At 37.8% G+C, this 15,226-nt stretch overlaps 2 protein-coding genes across 11 annotated transcripts in view; one reads left to right on the forward strand and one right to left on the reverse strand.

Annotated features, from left to right (window-relative positions):
• The first annotated feature begins 354 nt into the window (after positions 1-354).
• Positions 355-2,304, forward strand: MED28 (mediator complex subunit 28). The gene is made up of 4 exons (XM_021554400.3): positions 355-507; positions 590-656; positions 1,427-1,539; positions 1,960-2,304. The coding sequence occupies exons 1-4, from the start codon at positions 361-363 to the stop codon at positions 2,155-2,157; spliced, it is 525 nt and encodes a 174-aa protein (XP_021410075.1). The 5' UTR covers positions 355-360; the 3' UTR covers positions 2,158-2,304.
• A 1,459-nt stretch (positions 2,305-3,763) lies between these two features.
• The window catches only part of FAM184B (family with sequence similarity 184 member B), a 44,861-nt gene continuing 33,398 nt past the window's right edge, over positions 3,764-15,226 (reverse strand). For 3 of the 10 annotated variants that reach the window (XM_085578524.1, XM_085578523.1, XM_085578532.1), the window contains 8 exons: positions 14,912-15,124; positions 13,500-13,653; positions 12,252-12,364; positions 11,592-11,833; positions 8,429-8,575; positions 6,792-7,194; positions 5,935-6,137; positions 3,764-4,515 (listed from right to left, as the gene is read on the reverse strand). In XM_085578524.1, coding sequence (XP_085434650.1) covers positions 4,425-4,515; positions 5,935-6,137; positions 6,792-7,194; positions 8,429-8,575; positions 11,592-11,833; positions 12,252-12,364; positions 13,500-13,653; positions 14,912-15,124 — 1,566 coding nt within the window. In that variant the 3' untranslated portion in view covers positions 3,764-4,424. The remainder of the gene's footprint in view (positions 4,516-5,934; positions 6,138-6,791; positions 7,195-8,428; positions 8,576-11,591; positions 11,834-12,251; positions 12,365-13,499; positions 13,654-14,911; positions 15,125-15,226) is intronic. The other 7 variants (XM_085578529.1, XM_085578528.1, XM_031504572.3 and 4 more) reach the window with 7 other exon arrangements.

The raw sequence follows: 15,226 nt of genomic DNA on the forward strand, positions 1-15,226 counted from the left end.
CTGCCCTGCTGAGGCCATTTCTGGAGCGCTCTGTCCAGTTCTGGGCTGGTCAATGCAAAAACACATGGAGCTACGGGAGAGGGTCCAGCAGAGGGCTACGGGGATGGAGCGTCTGGTCTTTTACGAGGCGGGACTGTAGGAGCTGGGTCTGTTTAGACTGGAGAAATCGAAGACGTTTCTGAGATACACCGGGTACAGTTCTTAGATGCATCACAGTATCTCTTAGGCAGGTGCCAAGAGAGCGGCGCCAGACCTTTCCGGAGGGCGCAGAGGCGGGGCGAGCGGCGATGCCCCGGTCCGGCCCTCGGCGGGCGGGGCCGCCCCGCTGCCGCTGCCGCTGCCGCTGCCGCTGCCGCCGCCATGGCGGGCGCGCTGGGCGGCATGTTCGGCTCGCAGGGCCCGGGGCCGCCGCCGGGGCCGCCCGGCCCGCCCGGCCTCATCCCGCCGCCCGCGGGGCCGCGCAACCCCAACAACACGCTGGTGGACGAGCTGGAAGCGTCCTTCGAGGTGAGGGGGGCAGCCGCGGGCGGCGCTGGGCCGGCCGCGCCGGCCCCCGCAGCCGCTCAGCGCCGTGCTTCCCCGCCCGCAGGCCTGCTTCGCCTCGCTGGTGAGCCAGGACTACGTGAACGGCACGGACCAGGAGGAGATCCGCACCGGTGAGCCGGGCCGGGGGAGCCGGGGGAGCGGAGCCGCCGGGATTGCCCGGGTTGGTGGGAAGGTCTCCTGGGGCTGGGCTGGCGTGCAGCGAACGCGTTTAAAGCGCCACGGAGGTGGTGTGGTGCATTCGAAGCTGAATGAAGCAGTCCCAGGAAATGGAAAGGCCAGGCAGCTCCGTAGCTGCTTCAGGGCTTGAGTGACGCACCTCCGTGGAGGTGGAATAAATATTGGTATGACCAGGAGTTCGTAAAGTGGCTCTTGACAACTCCTTAGAAGCGCAGTTGTCCCTGAAAATTTTCTGAAACTTCACTCAAATGGCGTTTCAAAATCGGCATAAATGCTTTAAAAATCTTTTCCGGATATTTGATCATATTCATGTGCTGTCATGGAACAGCTTTTATTACCAAGACAGTGGTGTGTAGTATATGAGGGCAGAATATTCTCCTCAATAAGTACATAGTTTAGAACTCTACACTGAGCTTGATGCTTAGGCATGCAACCAAGTTCCATGAATTATTTTATTACTCCTTGTCAGAAATAAAATAAAACATGGGAGGAAGTGTTACCCTGCACTTCTAAAATAACTTGTACGTTTGCAAAGCAGTGAATTACACGGGGACCTACTGGTTTATAAATACATTATTTTAGATAGTCTGAAGATTTTCGTTCTGGAAGGTAATGTGAAAAGTGTTTTTAATAGACCAGCACCATTACCAGACTGAAGTCTTATTTTTTGGAAGCTCTTCTTTGAATGTTATTATATGTTTAGGCGTTGATCAGTGCATCCAAAAGTTTCTGGATGTTGCAAGACAAACGGAATGCTTTTTTCTACAAAAAAGACTGCAGTTATCAGTCCAGAAACCAGAACAAGTAATTAAAGAGGTATGTTATCTACCCGTCCTGTGCTAGATCAGATGAGTTATGTACCTTCATCGCCGTGTTCATAATTTCGGGTTTCTCAACATGATACTGTTACCAGAACTCTCATCATAAACCTGGAGAAGCTGGATACCTGCTGCTGTGTGGGGTATTGGCACACAGCTGATAATTCATTGGAAGAGACAAACTAGTTAGTCAGATTTTGCTGTGGATGGTGATCTCTGAAATGTGTGACATAGGTGAATGGCACTAGTGCATTCACACTGATTTCCCTCTGTATTATTAGATACTTCTCCATTATTCCATTTTTCCACTATAAGTTCAGCTTGAAAACTTAAGGTCTGAAAAAGTTACATGCTCTTTATGTGGGGTGGTTATTTTGAATACTGTCTATATACTAACACACAATTTTTTCATCCATAGGATGTTTCAGAATTAAGAAATGAATTGCAGAGAAAAGAAGCATTAATTCAGAAACATTTGAGTAAACTGCGACACTGGCAACAGGTCCTGGAAGATATCAGTGTACAGCACAAAAAGCCTGCAGAAATGCCTCAAGGTCCATTAGCTTACCTAGAACAAGCATCTGCAAATATTCCTGCTCCAATGAAGCAAACATAATCTTCAATTTGACACAGCTCAATATTTTAAAAGCAATGGTATTTTCTTTGTATGCTTTTTGTATAATGCAATTTGTACTGCAAATAGTGTTAAAACAATTAAGCCAAATAAATTTTCTTATTTTCTTCTTTTGTTTTATTACAGAAATATGGTTTCATGTTTTAATGGAAAATATCAGAGTTCCTGTTCAGGGTGCTTTCTGGTAGAAGAGTGTCTCCCAGAATGCATCCTGTTCCTTCTAGAGAGGGTGGTGCTTGCTTTCCCCTCTGTCTTTTTGGTATGATCAAAATATTTGCAAGGATTAGTGTTTGATTTTTTGGGAATATTTAAATGTTTGTGACCCAGTAATTATCCATGAGTACCACTGCAGAAACACTCTTAGAATAGTCTGTATGTAAGTCAGATTACTTTTTTTTTTGAAGTAAATTGTCACTCTCTATCGTACTGGCTCACCTTATGGAAGGTGTCTTGGTATATTAAAACTTGGTTCTTATGGAATGAATTGAAATGGAAAAACACATACAAAAGAGTGGGATATGTAATGCAGGCTTGATGTTACTGATGTTCTGACTCTCAGGCTACTGAAGAGGTGTTCCAAAACACCTACCACAAAATACCACTCGTTGTGGAGGTTGGATCACCACCACTGTCCAGTATACAGAATTACCTTCTGTTGCAGTGCTCTATTTAGTCAGTTAAATGTAGCCAAAAAAGCTTTTGGAGGTAGAAATAGCAAAAGAGTCCTATGTATTACTAAGCAACAAATTTAATTTATCCATATAACCACTTTTCTACATATAGTTTTATAGAGGGCCAGCATTGAATAATTAATTGTAACCCTGGAAATAAGATTTGCTAATTGTGTATTGAAATTTCTAGTGTTCTTGGGGCAACATGGATGAAAAGTAATGAAAACAGTGCTGTACATTTTCATCCTCACAGATGCCAAGGTACCCACCAGTGTTACTGTACACTATTTAATATCTTTCTTGATTACAAATATGGAAAGTGCCTTTTTTTCCAAATCTACTGGAAAACTCACTTTTCCAACCAAACAGTTGCTCTTGGAAAAAATACTAGGTAGCTGGGATGAAAAGTGTTGGCATGTAGAAGTGTTCTTCCCTTCCTTCCACCTTTGCACCACCAGTGAGATGCAGTGGCTGTTTTGTATGAAGTGATTGCATCTGCTGGTGTAGCTCTTGCTGGCTGTTGGATGTAAGAAGAGGTTAGGCTGGAAGTACCTCTTTGCATGTAGAACATTTTTTTTAGTTAGCTGGGCCCTGTTAGTTGAAATGAAATGGGGATTCAAAGGAATTGAAGAGGAACTATCCTGTCTTAAATAGCAGGCTGCTGGTTGCACATTTTCCTGCCTTTTATACTTAATGGGTTACTTACTCAAGAGCCAACTTATTCATTGGTTCTTTCCTGCCAGCAATGAATTAGCATGATCTGATATATGTAGTCATTCCTCCACTTTGCTTTTATGTGGGCATAAAATTAGTATGGAGTTAAAAGGTACAAGGGTGCAGCTGCCATCACTGGAACTCTGTGTACAAGTCTGACTTAATTCAGCATTAACATAAAACTCTTTTGAAATGCACAGGAATTGGATAATTTACAAACTTTAATGTTCATAGTTACATATCATCCTAATTTAACAGGCTGATACATATATTGAAATTCAGTGGGAATATTACATAGCAAATAGCTGACTATACAAAACAGTTTAGGAAGCAAACCAGAAATTATTTCTAAACCGGCCTGCTATAAACATGTTAGTTTTTAAGGTATACTACATGCTGTGCAGCTTAAAATTAATTTAACAAAAAGCATTAAAAACCTTTAAAATTACATTATTATATGCAGAACTTACTTTAAATAGCTGATGAAGCAAGCATATAAATGTGCAGAAGGAAGATATTTTTTCAGCTGCTGCCAAATTGACAGAACAAAACAGAACATATCAGAGTCCAAATTACATATTTAATGAAACTGTGGACTGATGGAGTCTCTTCATAAAAAGTCTTTTCACATAACTGTGTCCAAACTTTTCCTTAATTTTTTACAGAAATTGTTAAAAAAAATGCATTTTCCTGAAATTCATGCCTGTAACTCCATAGTTACTAGATCTAAGAGAGTGCAGGTATTTCCTAACTTAGAAATTACTTTTTTTTTCTTCCCTTAAATCATCTATTGGATTATCATTCCTATAAAGAAAACAGGAATGACTTTTATAGTAATTCTAAGAAGTACGGAAATAGTTTGCTTTAAAATGAAAAATACTTAGTAAACCATTCTTGATGCTGAGGGTCTTGTTTTTGGTCATCTTTGGTTTGTGGTGGTTCAGTGCCATGTGTCCTGTGCAAACAAATAAGCATTAGCATCACCAACCTACTTACTTACAGTCTTATCAACATGTAATCCTTTTCCCAGAAAAACTCATCATACCATGAATGGCTCTGTGCTCACATGAGAGGATGAGGCCAAAAGGTGCCAGCTACAGTTTTGGTGGGATCTGTGCCAGGCAGGTAACTGGACTAGCAGCACTGATTGTAACATGAAGAAAAGCATGAAGCAGAGCTTAACAGCTATGGAGAAACATTTGAACATAGTTCTTGACACCCCCAAGAAATTAAACAAAGGATGCTTCAAGGATATGAAGTTTTGCAAATCAGAGAATGGCTGCTGCAATTCACTCTTAAAAATATAAAATACAATTTATGCATTAAAAATGTTGGGTAAAAGTTCTATTTGAAACGGGAAGATTTATCTGAACACTACCTGGCATTCATAATCAATCCTATTACATAGTTTCTGTCCTGATTTTCAGGATTATTTTAACATATGATAGCAAAAAGGACTTATGATTGATTGATTTAAAAGAATTGAGTAGAAGCCAAGCTACCCTCAGACTCCCTGTACATTTGTTTCCCTTTAAAACAGAAATCCCATTTGCCTTGGCAGTCATCTGGCATGACACAGCACGTTTTTATCTTAAAGAAGTGTGAATTGCCAAACAGGATCTAAGCCTGTGTTCCAGATTTTTTGTCAGCAGTCAGCACCATCTGCCCCCAAGGAAAGAATTCTCTTGCACATAATTTACAGGATAACTAAATCTCCACCAGGAGATAGCTGAGAAGGCTAGATTTTGCCCTGAAATACAGTGGTAAGTTTTGGACTTTTTTAACTGTATATTAGCTACATACATTTTTAACTATTTCTTGAAGAGAGAGTTTATGAGAGTTTAACAATGTTATAACACTGAACATAGTTTACATAATTCAAAAATTTGACAAACTGAAACTCCTCAGAGAGAAGAACCCAAAGAAGTTAGGTATATGCTAATCAGTTTTCAAATCTCTAAATTTTGCCAAATGATCAGGTTAGATTCATTCAAATACCTCTTAAAATAAAAATATGGCATCCATATCTACCAAGTGCATGATGAAGCAATAAAAATAAGGAAGACACACGAGACACACATCTTTAACAGAACCACGGAAAGATGCCATGTTCACAATTAACTAGTTAATTCTTAGTTAAATACTTGCAGCTCTTTTTCCTTTTTTTTTAATAAGGTCTGCTGGGCAGGAATTGTAGCCCACTTTTGCAGTAAAGTTCTGGATCTGTCTACAGAAAACCAAACACACCGAGTTCACTGCACAGTAGGAACCCTGTGTACACATTGTTGTGTATTTCTACATGTCAAATGTATTTGAATTGCCTACAAGATTCTAAATATGAATTCATTTATCATCATACAAAATGGACAAATACCTTGTGGCAGCACCGCTGTCTGAGGACTGTGTTGATGGAGAGCCCACCCGGAGGCAGCCAGAACTCCGGTCTAAGCTTGCAGATTTTGTTATTTGAGGAGCACTTCTTTTTGATCTCAAGTCACCGCTCAAAAAGCTCTTTGCGTAGGAAGCTAAATTCGGAACACTGACAACACGACTGGGCATCTCAACCTTTTTCTTCTGCTTTTTATTGCAACAGAAAACTTCATTACATACATATATTTTTACAATTTATTCTATGAAACCTTAACAATACCTCATTCCCAAATACTTTATAAGGAACACCCAAATAGGAAGATTTCTATCTTTTTCTATAAGCATTTAAATTAAATTTTCAGGGTATGCTATATCCATGTATTTTGTCATCCAATTAAAACAACGTGTATTTGACCCTGAGATGTTAGACACATCAAGGAGCTTTCCACCAACTTGACCTCCCTTCTTTCTATGGTTATTTGTAGAAATATCATGCAGAGGGGCTGGAGTGACAAAAGGCAGATACCAGGCAACTAAAACAGATTCATAATTTTCCTCAATGCATTCAATATCCTGATTAGAAACTCCCAAATCTGCAAGCAATGACCATGCTTATCCCAACAGAAGACTGATGTCAGAGTTCTAGTGTTTTATATTGGCTTAAACACCTGTTATCTACGTTGCATATATACTTCTAATGAATTTCTCCTATGCTCAACAACTGACTGTAGGTTAGCACTAGAAAGAATTCTTCTGAATAACATAACATAAAAAATGGATAGCATTTTTATTGTCCTGATACGATTCAAATAGTAACAAAACTATCACAATTTGTGATTTTAATTGCATTACTCATCTTACCTTCATGGAGGGAGTCAGGCATGCTGTATTAGGGTTGAAAGAAAATGACCGATTCCTGTAAGATTCAGTGTTGGCTGAAAGTGAATGCTGGCATTTTCTTCCTTCCTGAAGGGAAACAAAGTTGTGTGTATGGAAACAGGTATTTATCGGAAACTGATATGGAAAGATACATTTGTCAAAGTATTTCTGAACAGAAACAACCAGAATGAAGCAATGTGTGAAACACTGAATAGAGCCTTGCAATAGATTCCAAAATACATATGTCCATATAAAAAGCAGTCTTACCACCAGCTGCTTGATAATCTCTTCTCTCTCACTTAATTTGTCTTGCAGACAGTTTATAAGGTGTGTATCTTCAGGCCTGGACTCCCACTTTCTTGACTTTTCTTCTAATTCTTTAAGTCTGTACCAAAGAAAATGCAGACCAGAAAAAAAACTTCCTCAGATTATTTTTCAAGAGAAACCTTGGATGTACTCTGCTCTATGTTCCAAGCCTAAAATACAAGGACATAGCCAGGCCTTTCCAATAAAACAGGATTTTTATAAAATGGGCACCTGTACATGGTTTATGTAGAAGTATAGAATCTTCTGGAGTTCCAAAATAAATTTCCAGGGTTAATCCACAACACCTTTCCAGTGTAAAATCCATCCCCTTGTGTGAAATAATTACAAGCTTGCACATCATATTGCTAGTCTAATTTCCTAAAGAAAGAAATCAGTGTCAGAGTATCTATACATACGTATATTCATATATTTGTTCTCTTTTCTGACCCAGTAACTTTGGAATCCTCAGAATCACTCAATACCTGTAACTGTCATGAAGACAGGCTTGGATGTACATGCTGCTTTAGTAACCCTGCTAAGTCAAAACCTGTAGTCTGAGTTCAGCTTTTTAAAGTCCTTAAATTTCCCTTTTTTAATGTGTGAGTAAACATTTTTGAGAGGACCGCCCCTGTCTCTTATTATCTTTGAGTTGTCTCTGATTTAAAATAAAAAGATAAATCTTCACATCTGAAAGGTTTAAAGATTAGAGGCCTGCTTACATGCCAAGTTTCTCTTCTGGACTTCTGCTGCTTCTGAACAATTGGGATAAGAGAAAAGGAGGAGGGATATACATAAGGGATTATTTCTGATGGGTCTCTGCTGTTCAATCTGAAGCACCACTGAACTTCTTAAATCCACGGGGGGCTGCAAACTGCATTTATTTACATGAGCATAATTTTCCTTGGAAATTTTTATGGGAGTGAGAATGAGGTTAACAAGCTTTTACTCAATGATGCTGCTCTGTTGAACAAAATTAAGTACAAGATCATGGAGCAAGGCCTCTGGTGTCATCTGTAAAACAGATGATTTCACACTTTATAGAATTTCTAGATCCTACATGCAAGTTTTAATTTAGCATTGTAAAACTTCATGTATAGTGCTTTAGATTATCCAGAATATTTATTACAATATCCAGAATTTATCACAATGTGTCTGGGTCTTTTTGGTTTGCAAAGACAATACCTATAAACCTTTATTTTGATCCTTATAATATTTCACTTATGATTGATAAAAAAGCTGTACATACTAAGAATAATAAATAAAACCAGAACTCATTGCCAGTGTGAGCCAGAGTTTATTGTTAAATTACTTACGCAGTTTCTAAGGAGAAAATCTTTGCTTGGAGATGTGCCTGAGTGCTGCTGAAATCAGATACTATGTTTTCAATTTCCTTCCGGTGATCTTGTTTCAGTATGTCCAGTTCTTTTCTATGCTTGATATTGAGGTCTTCTACCAGTAGCCTTTCATTGGTATTAAAATATGTCTGAATTCTCAGGTTTCAATATTAGTTTATTATCATTGATCAAAGCATGCAGATTTCAGTTTTATTGACTGCAAAGGTAGTTAACTGGGCAAAGATCTGGCTTCTGCCTATAGATTGGACTGACATTTTGGTTGCAGTCTGAGAAGAAATATTTAAACACTGAGGAAGAGAAAAATTATTTTGTAAAGTACTTGACCTTCACCCTTCAGGAAATTCAAGGTCTCTTCCATATAACAGTGCTATTAATATTCTGTCTAGGGTTTGTTTGTACATCAATCTTAATGTAAAACATGACAACAAAGTACCATAGGAACATATTTGTATTAAGTAAAATTATGTTGAAATATCTGGCATATTAATATGAGGCTTTCATGATATATTTCACTACATACTGCCTATCATCATCCTAAAACTAACAAAAAAAAAAAAAGTGAAGAAATGCTTTAACAATGCTTTTAACTACAAAATTAATCTTTTTCACACAATATATTTTGGAAGATACTGCTACATTATTAACACCATAAATTGAAAACTAAAAAATGCCTAATATTTTCTTTAGTCTAACCATAATACTGCATTCTATTACCAATCTCAAAAGCAATAGGCATCTATTGAAGAATCATAGTTTTATTTTTGTTTGCTATTGCTTGGAGAAACTTTTTCTTCAACTCAATTGAGAGCCTATGTTCTATGGTTTACTAATTAAAATAGTCATGCTTAACTCAACATATTAACAATTGTAATTTTCACAAAAGACATTAGGCTTATCTTTCATTTCCCCCTATCTTATTTTTAATGTATTCACTTGTTTCTGTTTCAAAAGGTCCATGAAAGGTTTCTCCCCTTGAAATTACAGCACAGTCATGGAAGTGACTCATTTGGCACTTAGCATAAAATAAGCAGCGGAAGAATAAGGGTAAAAAAGAGAGACGGATTCCTTGAAATGAATATTCAGGAGTAGAATATTCTCCTTCAGAAGAGCCATTTGGGGACTTGTTCTTTCTTCCCATAAAAACACCTTTATTTGCACTTATCCTCATCCTTGTAAAAGCTTTCTGTACTGGAGGTGGAATTCACACAATTCAAGAGAATGGAAAGGAATTATTACTTCAAGCAGATTATGGGTTTCACTTACTTGGCAAAAGTAGGACTAGTAATTTTAAGTAATTTGTTATAAAAATTTGTCACATGCAAGCAACAAGCCACTATGAGCTTTCAAATCAGAAAAGAAACTGGCATAAGACGGGGGCACTGTTTTTAAAAGTAAAAATAGCAATTACTTATATGCACCAATTTAACTATTCCCTTACACAAATTATTAGTCTGGCCAGAACAAAACAAGAGCTGCAAGTTAGTTTTTCAAGTCTTCCATGGGTTAATTTCAGAGCAGCCTGTATCAGAGGCCCAGGTCCACTCCAATGCTTTAGTTCTATCTCCAGTTATTTGAAGGACTTCTCCTTATATAATTTCCATTAATGATTCCTTCCCAAATGCTTACTGCAGTAGAGCTACACCATTCATTCCCTGTAAGAAAATCCCTCCAGCCCAGCAGCCTTAGCATTTGAGGCCTTTTAGACCTTAGCGCTGACATGTGAATAATTCTTCTCTTCATGAACAGAGGCTCTAAATTCCTTCAAGGTAGCTTCAGGGCATTAGTGAAACTCTCTGGTTTGCAATTCTCTCTGTTGATCTTGCTTCAAAAGCTTGAAATAAAATTCACTTTGAAGTAACTCTCCAAAGAGTGCAATGGCAAAAAAAAAAAAAAAAAAAAAAAGTTCCTCATTCTTTAAATATCTACTGACTGGTAGACAGGAATGGAATTACTCTGGCCACTCTGACAGTCTGCAGAGAGACATTCTATCCATTGAGTGCTTTTCTCTGGACTATATGGGCCATAATTAATCTCTGGACTCTAGGCCATAATTTTAAAGATTTAAGGACACACTCTTCAGAAATCCTTTTCTATATACAGCTTGTGCAGTTAGGGGCATACATTCTACACCACTGCAAAAAATGAATTGAAAGGTACCCAGACACCAGATCCCTCAGTCTCTCTGCAAAGAGCATATGTTAAGTACATTCATCCAGAAATTTCAGGATTCAACAGCCATACAAATGCAGTGGGCAGTGAAACCCATCTTGTCTACTTTGTAAGCCATGCCAGGGGAGGTTTAGGTTGGATATTAGGAAGAATTTCTTCAAAGGAAGGGTGATTAGACATTGGAATGGGCTGCCCAGATGTGTTTAAGGAAAGAATGGATGTGGTAGCCAGTACTATGGTCTAGTTGACATAGAGGTGTTTGGTCACAGGTTGGACTCCATGATCTCAGAGGTCTTTTCCAACCTAATTGATCCTGAGATCCTACACTTTTTCTGAACAGAAATGGGAAGACTCATTTGCACAACATGTGCAACATGACCCTCTGGCTACACTAAGACATGGTTTACCTTCTACAAGATGGCCAAGACTCAAATCACCTTGCCCTTCCTGTGCCCTGACAGCCTCCCACAGTGCCAGGCTCACCATCAGCCCAGAGGCACTGTCAGGATCCATTGGCACTGCCCTTACTTCCCCTGTGCAAAGCTGGCTGCTACAGCCAAAGCAAACTCTCACAGGGTATATATAGCATTCTCAAGTGTCCCCTTTGGAATTAACAGTGCATTGGTTTCAGCTACAGAGAGTATGTATAAAAATCTGATATTTATTCTCAGAGATTTGTATATTTTTTAATAGCTCTTTGATGAGTTTGGGATTTATGTCCTCCAGTGCCTTTGAAAGGCTGAAATTATGCACACTTTCTTAGGTCATTCCTGTGGGGATACACTAGACATATTTTTCTGTGCCATTTAATGAACAATTAGTTTAAATGCATGTATTATGGCTGGAGAAGAATGTGAAATTATCTACTGCTTTTGCAAAATCCTTAGTTTCTAAAATTAGTACTTTAGAAAGAAAAGATTCTGACATGCATCATACTTAGAACACCACTCACTCTGGCATTATTATTGAATCTCTAGATAGCACTCTCAAGTGTGAATTCAAGGCAAACCTTCTATGCTGTTTTTCTCTGTCCTGAAGCTGTCCAGCTTCTTGCTTCTGTGACTCCAACTCAGCACTGAGCAGCTCCATTGCATCCTTCAAAAGTAAATTCTCCCTCTTGAGTTCAGAAATTTCACTCTGACATTTTTCCAGTTCATTGTGAAGAGATATGATCTGGCTTTGGCTACTTCCTTCCTAAGAAAAAGGCCAAATTTAGTTATTCACAGACTCTTAACATTAACATCCTCCTGGAATTGTATGCATTGCATTTTTGTGATTTGATGTGGGGTCAATTATATGTGCCATGCTACGTATGTGCAAGACAAAATCAGGGATCAAAATTTCCTGAATATATTCTACAGTCTCCACAGAATTTATTTTAGTGTAACATTCATTCATTTGCTTCTTTTGTAGATTCTGATCTTTAATTGGAAAGAAAAAGCCTGCCCACAGGGAAAAAAAATTATAAATATTTAAAGTGAGACATAAAGGCAGAAAACCCATTCAATTTCTGGAAGAGACTGTATACTTTTATTTTCAGTGGAGAAAAAAATTTGATACTATTGTTTTTGCTAAACACAACATGGCAATGAAGTACAAACTGGTCCCTTGCCTGTTGCTTCTTCAGTGTCCTCACACTCCTCAGCTCCATTTTAAGTTCTTCTATTTGTTTCTTTAGGTTTGTGCATGATGTCTGTTGCTCGGAGAGTTCCATCCTTAGAGATCCTAGTAACAATCAGACAGTCATTTAGGCAGTCAGAGGCCAGCTGGATGGGGAAGGCAGATACAGGGAATGTAGATGAAAACATTAATTCATTACATTTTGCTTTGCTCCTCAACTCCTTCCCCATTAAGCATAATGGCCTCCTATTACCAGAGGGGTCCCCCAGCTGAGCAGTAGTAAGGTGATATGGAGCTACAAAAGCAAGGAGCCCACACCCGAGTCAGAAAGGCAATTGCAGACTACGTCATCACCATTGTTTCTTCTAATCTTGACCTTTACTGGAGCACCACTCAGCTTCCCTGTTAATTCAACTGGTGCTCTACAGAGGGCCATAAAGCAGATTGAGGAAAGCTCTGGTTGTGTTAGAGAAGCGCACTGCTTATGCAAGCTCATCTGTTATATAATGCAACTTTTGTGTATATTAGGTACAAGTTTTTCAAGTATGAGAAGAAAAACATTTTTATCTCTGTTGTCTCCCTTTATATTCTTCAAGAAAAATTGATCTATCTATTGAAAGTATAAACTATAGAGAGCAAGAAATCTTTCTAACAAATTTTAATTATTGGTAGAAAAAACTGTAAGAATAAAATTCAGTTTGTATAAAAAATACTTTCAAATTATTCTTTATTTAATTAAAAAAGCATTTTAGAGATGAGCTTTAATAAGCTGAGATTAAACCTGGATATACCAAACACCTTGCCAGTGCAGTATTCTGTTTAGTTCTAAACAGTTTTGGACACTTTTGAAACTGACTAAACAGTACATAAGGAACAACTGATCTCTACTGCTGAACTCAACAGAACAGACTTGAAGCACGTATAAAAATTCACCTCAACATAGAAAAAGAAAAGTCATATAAACTAATTATAATTTTCCAATCTAATATGCTTGATAATGCACAGTTGAATGTTGTACACCATACTACTCTCTCAGCAACATTTTGCTGCTGAAAATTCAGAGCTTGGTTAACAAAGAATATTGAGACTATATTGTTGAAATTGCAGGGTATGAAAATGAGATTAACAAAGACCTGAGTACCCAGAAGATGGGAAAGAAAATGAATGGGACGAAAGTCAGTGGTTCTCAGCATATATATAATCAAGCAGTAGGAACTGTGCATGACATGAGACACTATACCTAACAACAGGGTTTGCTGCTTTTGTATCTGCTCAAGTTCATCATGTAATTCTTTCTTTGCTTTCTCTTCCAAGGTTTGTATTTCCAGCCTATGAGACTGATGTTGGATCTTGAAAGTCTCATTAAATTCCTTTCTCAAACGTTCTTCTGCCTCCTGTAAGCAAAAATCCCCCCCAAAACAAAGTAGTTGGAGTTTATTTATCAGCATGTCATTTTACTTGTAATGCTAGGGTGAATCTGGCCTTTAATTGTAGAACTTTAATTTTCACCATCACTTTACAAGGCATTTTATCAATGCAAGCATAAAAATGAGCTGAAGTTAAAAATTAACACTTAATAGGTACAAGATAAATTATCAGTGCATCATGTTTTAGATTTGTTGAGCATGATGAAATAATAACACCGATATCTTTGCACTATTAGACATTAGAAAGCAAGTTTTATTATTCAACATACAAAGGCCCCCAGATCTGACCTGCTTGTCATTACTTATCACAGTGTGTCAGACAAAAGCATCTATCTTTCCTTGTACCACTCTTGGGTCACGCTTCCACTGTCATTAGAAGTACTGCTGGTACACTCTAAATGATGGAGCAGTTGCTCTGTAGTGGTTCTGAAAGCAAACTCCTGTCCTCAGTTTTATTCTTACCAATTCACTTGCCAAAAACAAGCCTTCAGATTGGTTTTGTCAAAACTGGAATTTTATTTGGAATATATAAACAAGATATTAAATTCTACTTAGGGTGGTTTTATTACCTATGTTTCATAAAGTCCTCTAAGCTGTGGGAACCAACAGGGACATCTAAACGACATGTCACATGTACATTTTTCAAGTTGATTTTTTCTTGGACAGCAACAGTCTTTAGAACTTCAGTATATTGCATTAACATTTTGTCATGGAAATCAATTCACTTGAACTTTTAAACGCTTTGGCTATCCACTTACTGAATTGATTTTTTGAAGGTATATAAGGTAATACACATCACAATATGTGTCTATTATACTTAAGTATTTATGTATAAATTAATAATGTATGAAAAATAATAAAACTGAGTCCTGTTATTAATACACTCAGGAATTGCCTTGTATTTCTGAAGCAAGTGCACAGATAAAGGAGCTTGTATTCATTGCAGCCTAACTGTAGGGTCTATTATATTCACACTGTGGTTCTAAGTTAAAATACTAAAAATATTAAAAACCAAAACAAAAATCCCACAAACTACCAATCAACCCACCCCTCCTAGCCTGATGATGAGAAGGTTTCAGAATCACAGAATAATTCATGATGTGCAACAATAGCAAACCACCATTAAACTAAGTTGAGGTAATGAGTTTTGATAATAGACTCTCACTTAGATGGTTTACCCCACAAATATACGTATTTTTTTAACATTGGTACGCAGTAAACTGACCTTGAGCTCCTGATTCTTGCTTTTCTCCAACATTTTTAAGACTTTTTGATGCGATGCCTCCAAATGCAGTTTAACATTTTGGTTTTCTTTAATGGTGTTTTGAAGATCCTGCAAAAGCTTCTCTTTTTCTTTGTTGGACTGTAGATTATGTTTCTTCAGTGACTCCTTGAAATTATTTGCTTGTTGTTCTAATATTTGCTTCAGCTGAGCCACCTTCCAGAAAAGTAAGTCAGCAAGATAGGATTAATGGCTGCATTTACAATGGAAATGAATTATGTAAAGTTGAATACATTTTATGAGCTTTTGTTGTTCTAT

This window comes from Lonchura striata, chromosome 4 (genome assembly GCF_050655825.1).
Source record: "Lonchura striata isolate lonStrDom1 chromosome 4, ASM5065582v1, whole genome shotgun sequence".
NCBI classification, from domain to species: Eukaryota; Metazoa; Chordata; class Aves; order Passeriformes; family Estrildidae; genus Lonchura; species Lonchura striata.

Bases quoted from the DNA above. Each gene is read 5' to 3' on its own strand.
- MED28 (XM_021554400.3), top strand. From the start codon at position 361: ATGGCGGGCGCGCTGGGCGGCATGTTCGGCTCGCAGGGCCCGGGGCCG. The intron at 508-589 runs GTGAGGGGGGCA...CCCCGCCCGCAG, and splicing joins AGCTGGAAGCGTCCTTCGAG to GCCTGCTTCGCCTCGCTGGT. The intron at 657-1,426 runs GTGAGCCGGGCC...TTATATGTTTAG, and splicing joins CCAGGAGGAGATCCGCACCG to GCGTTGATCAGTGCATCCAA.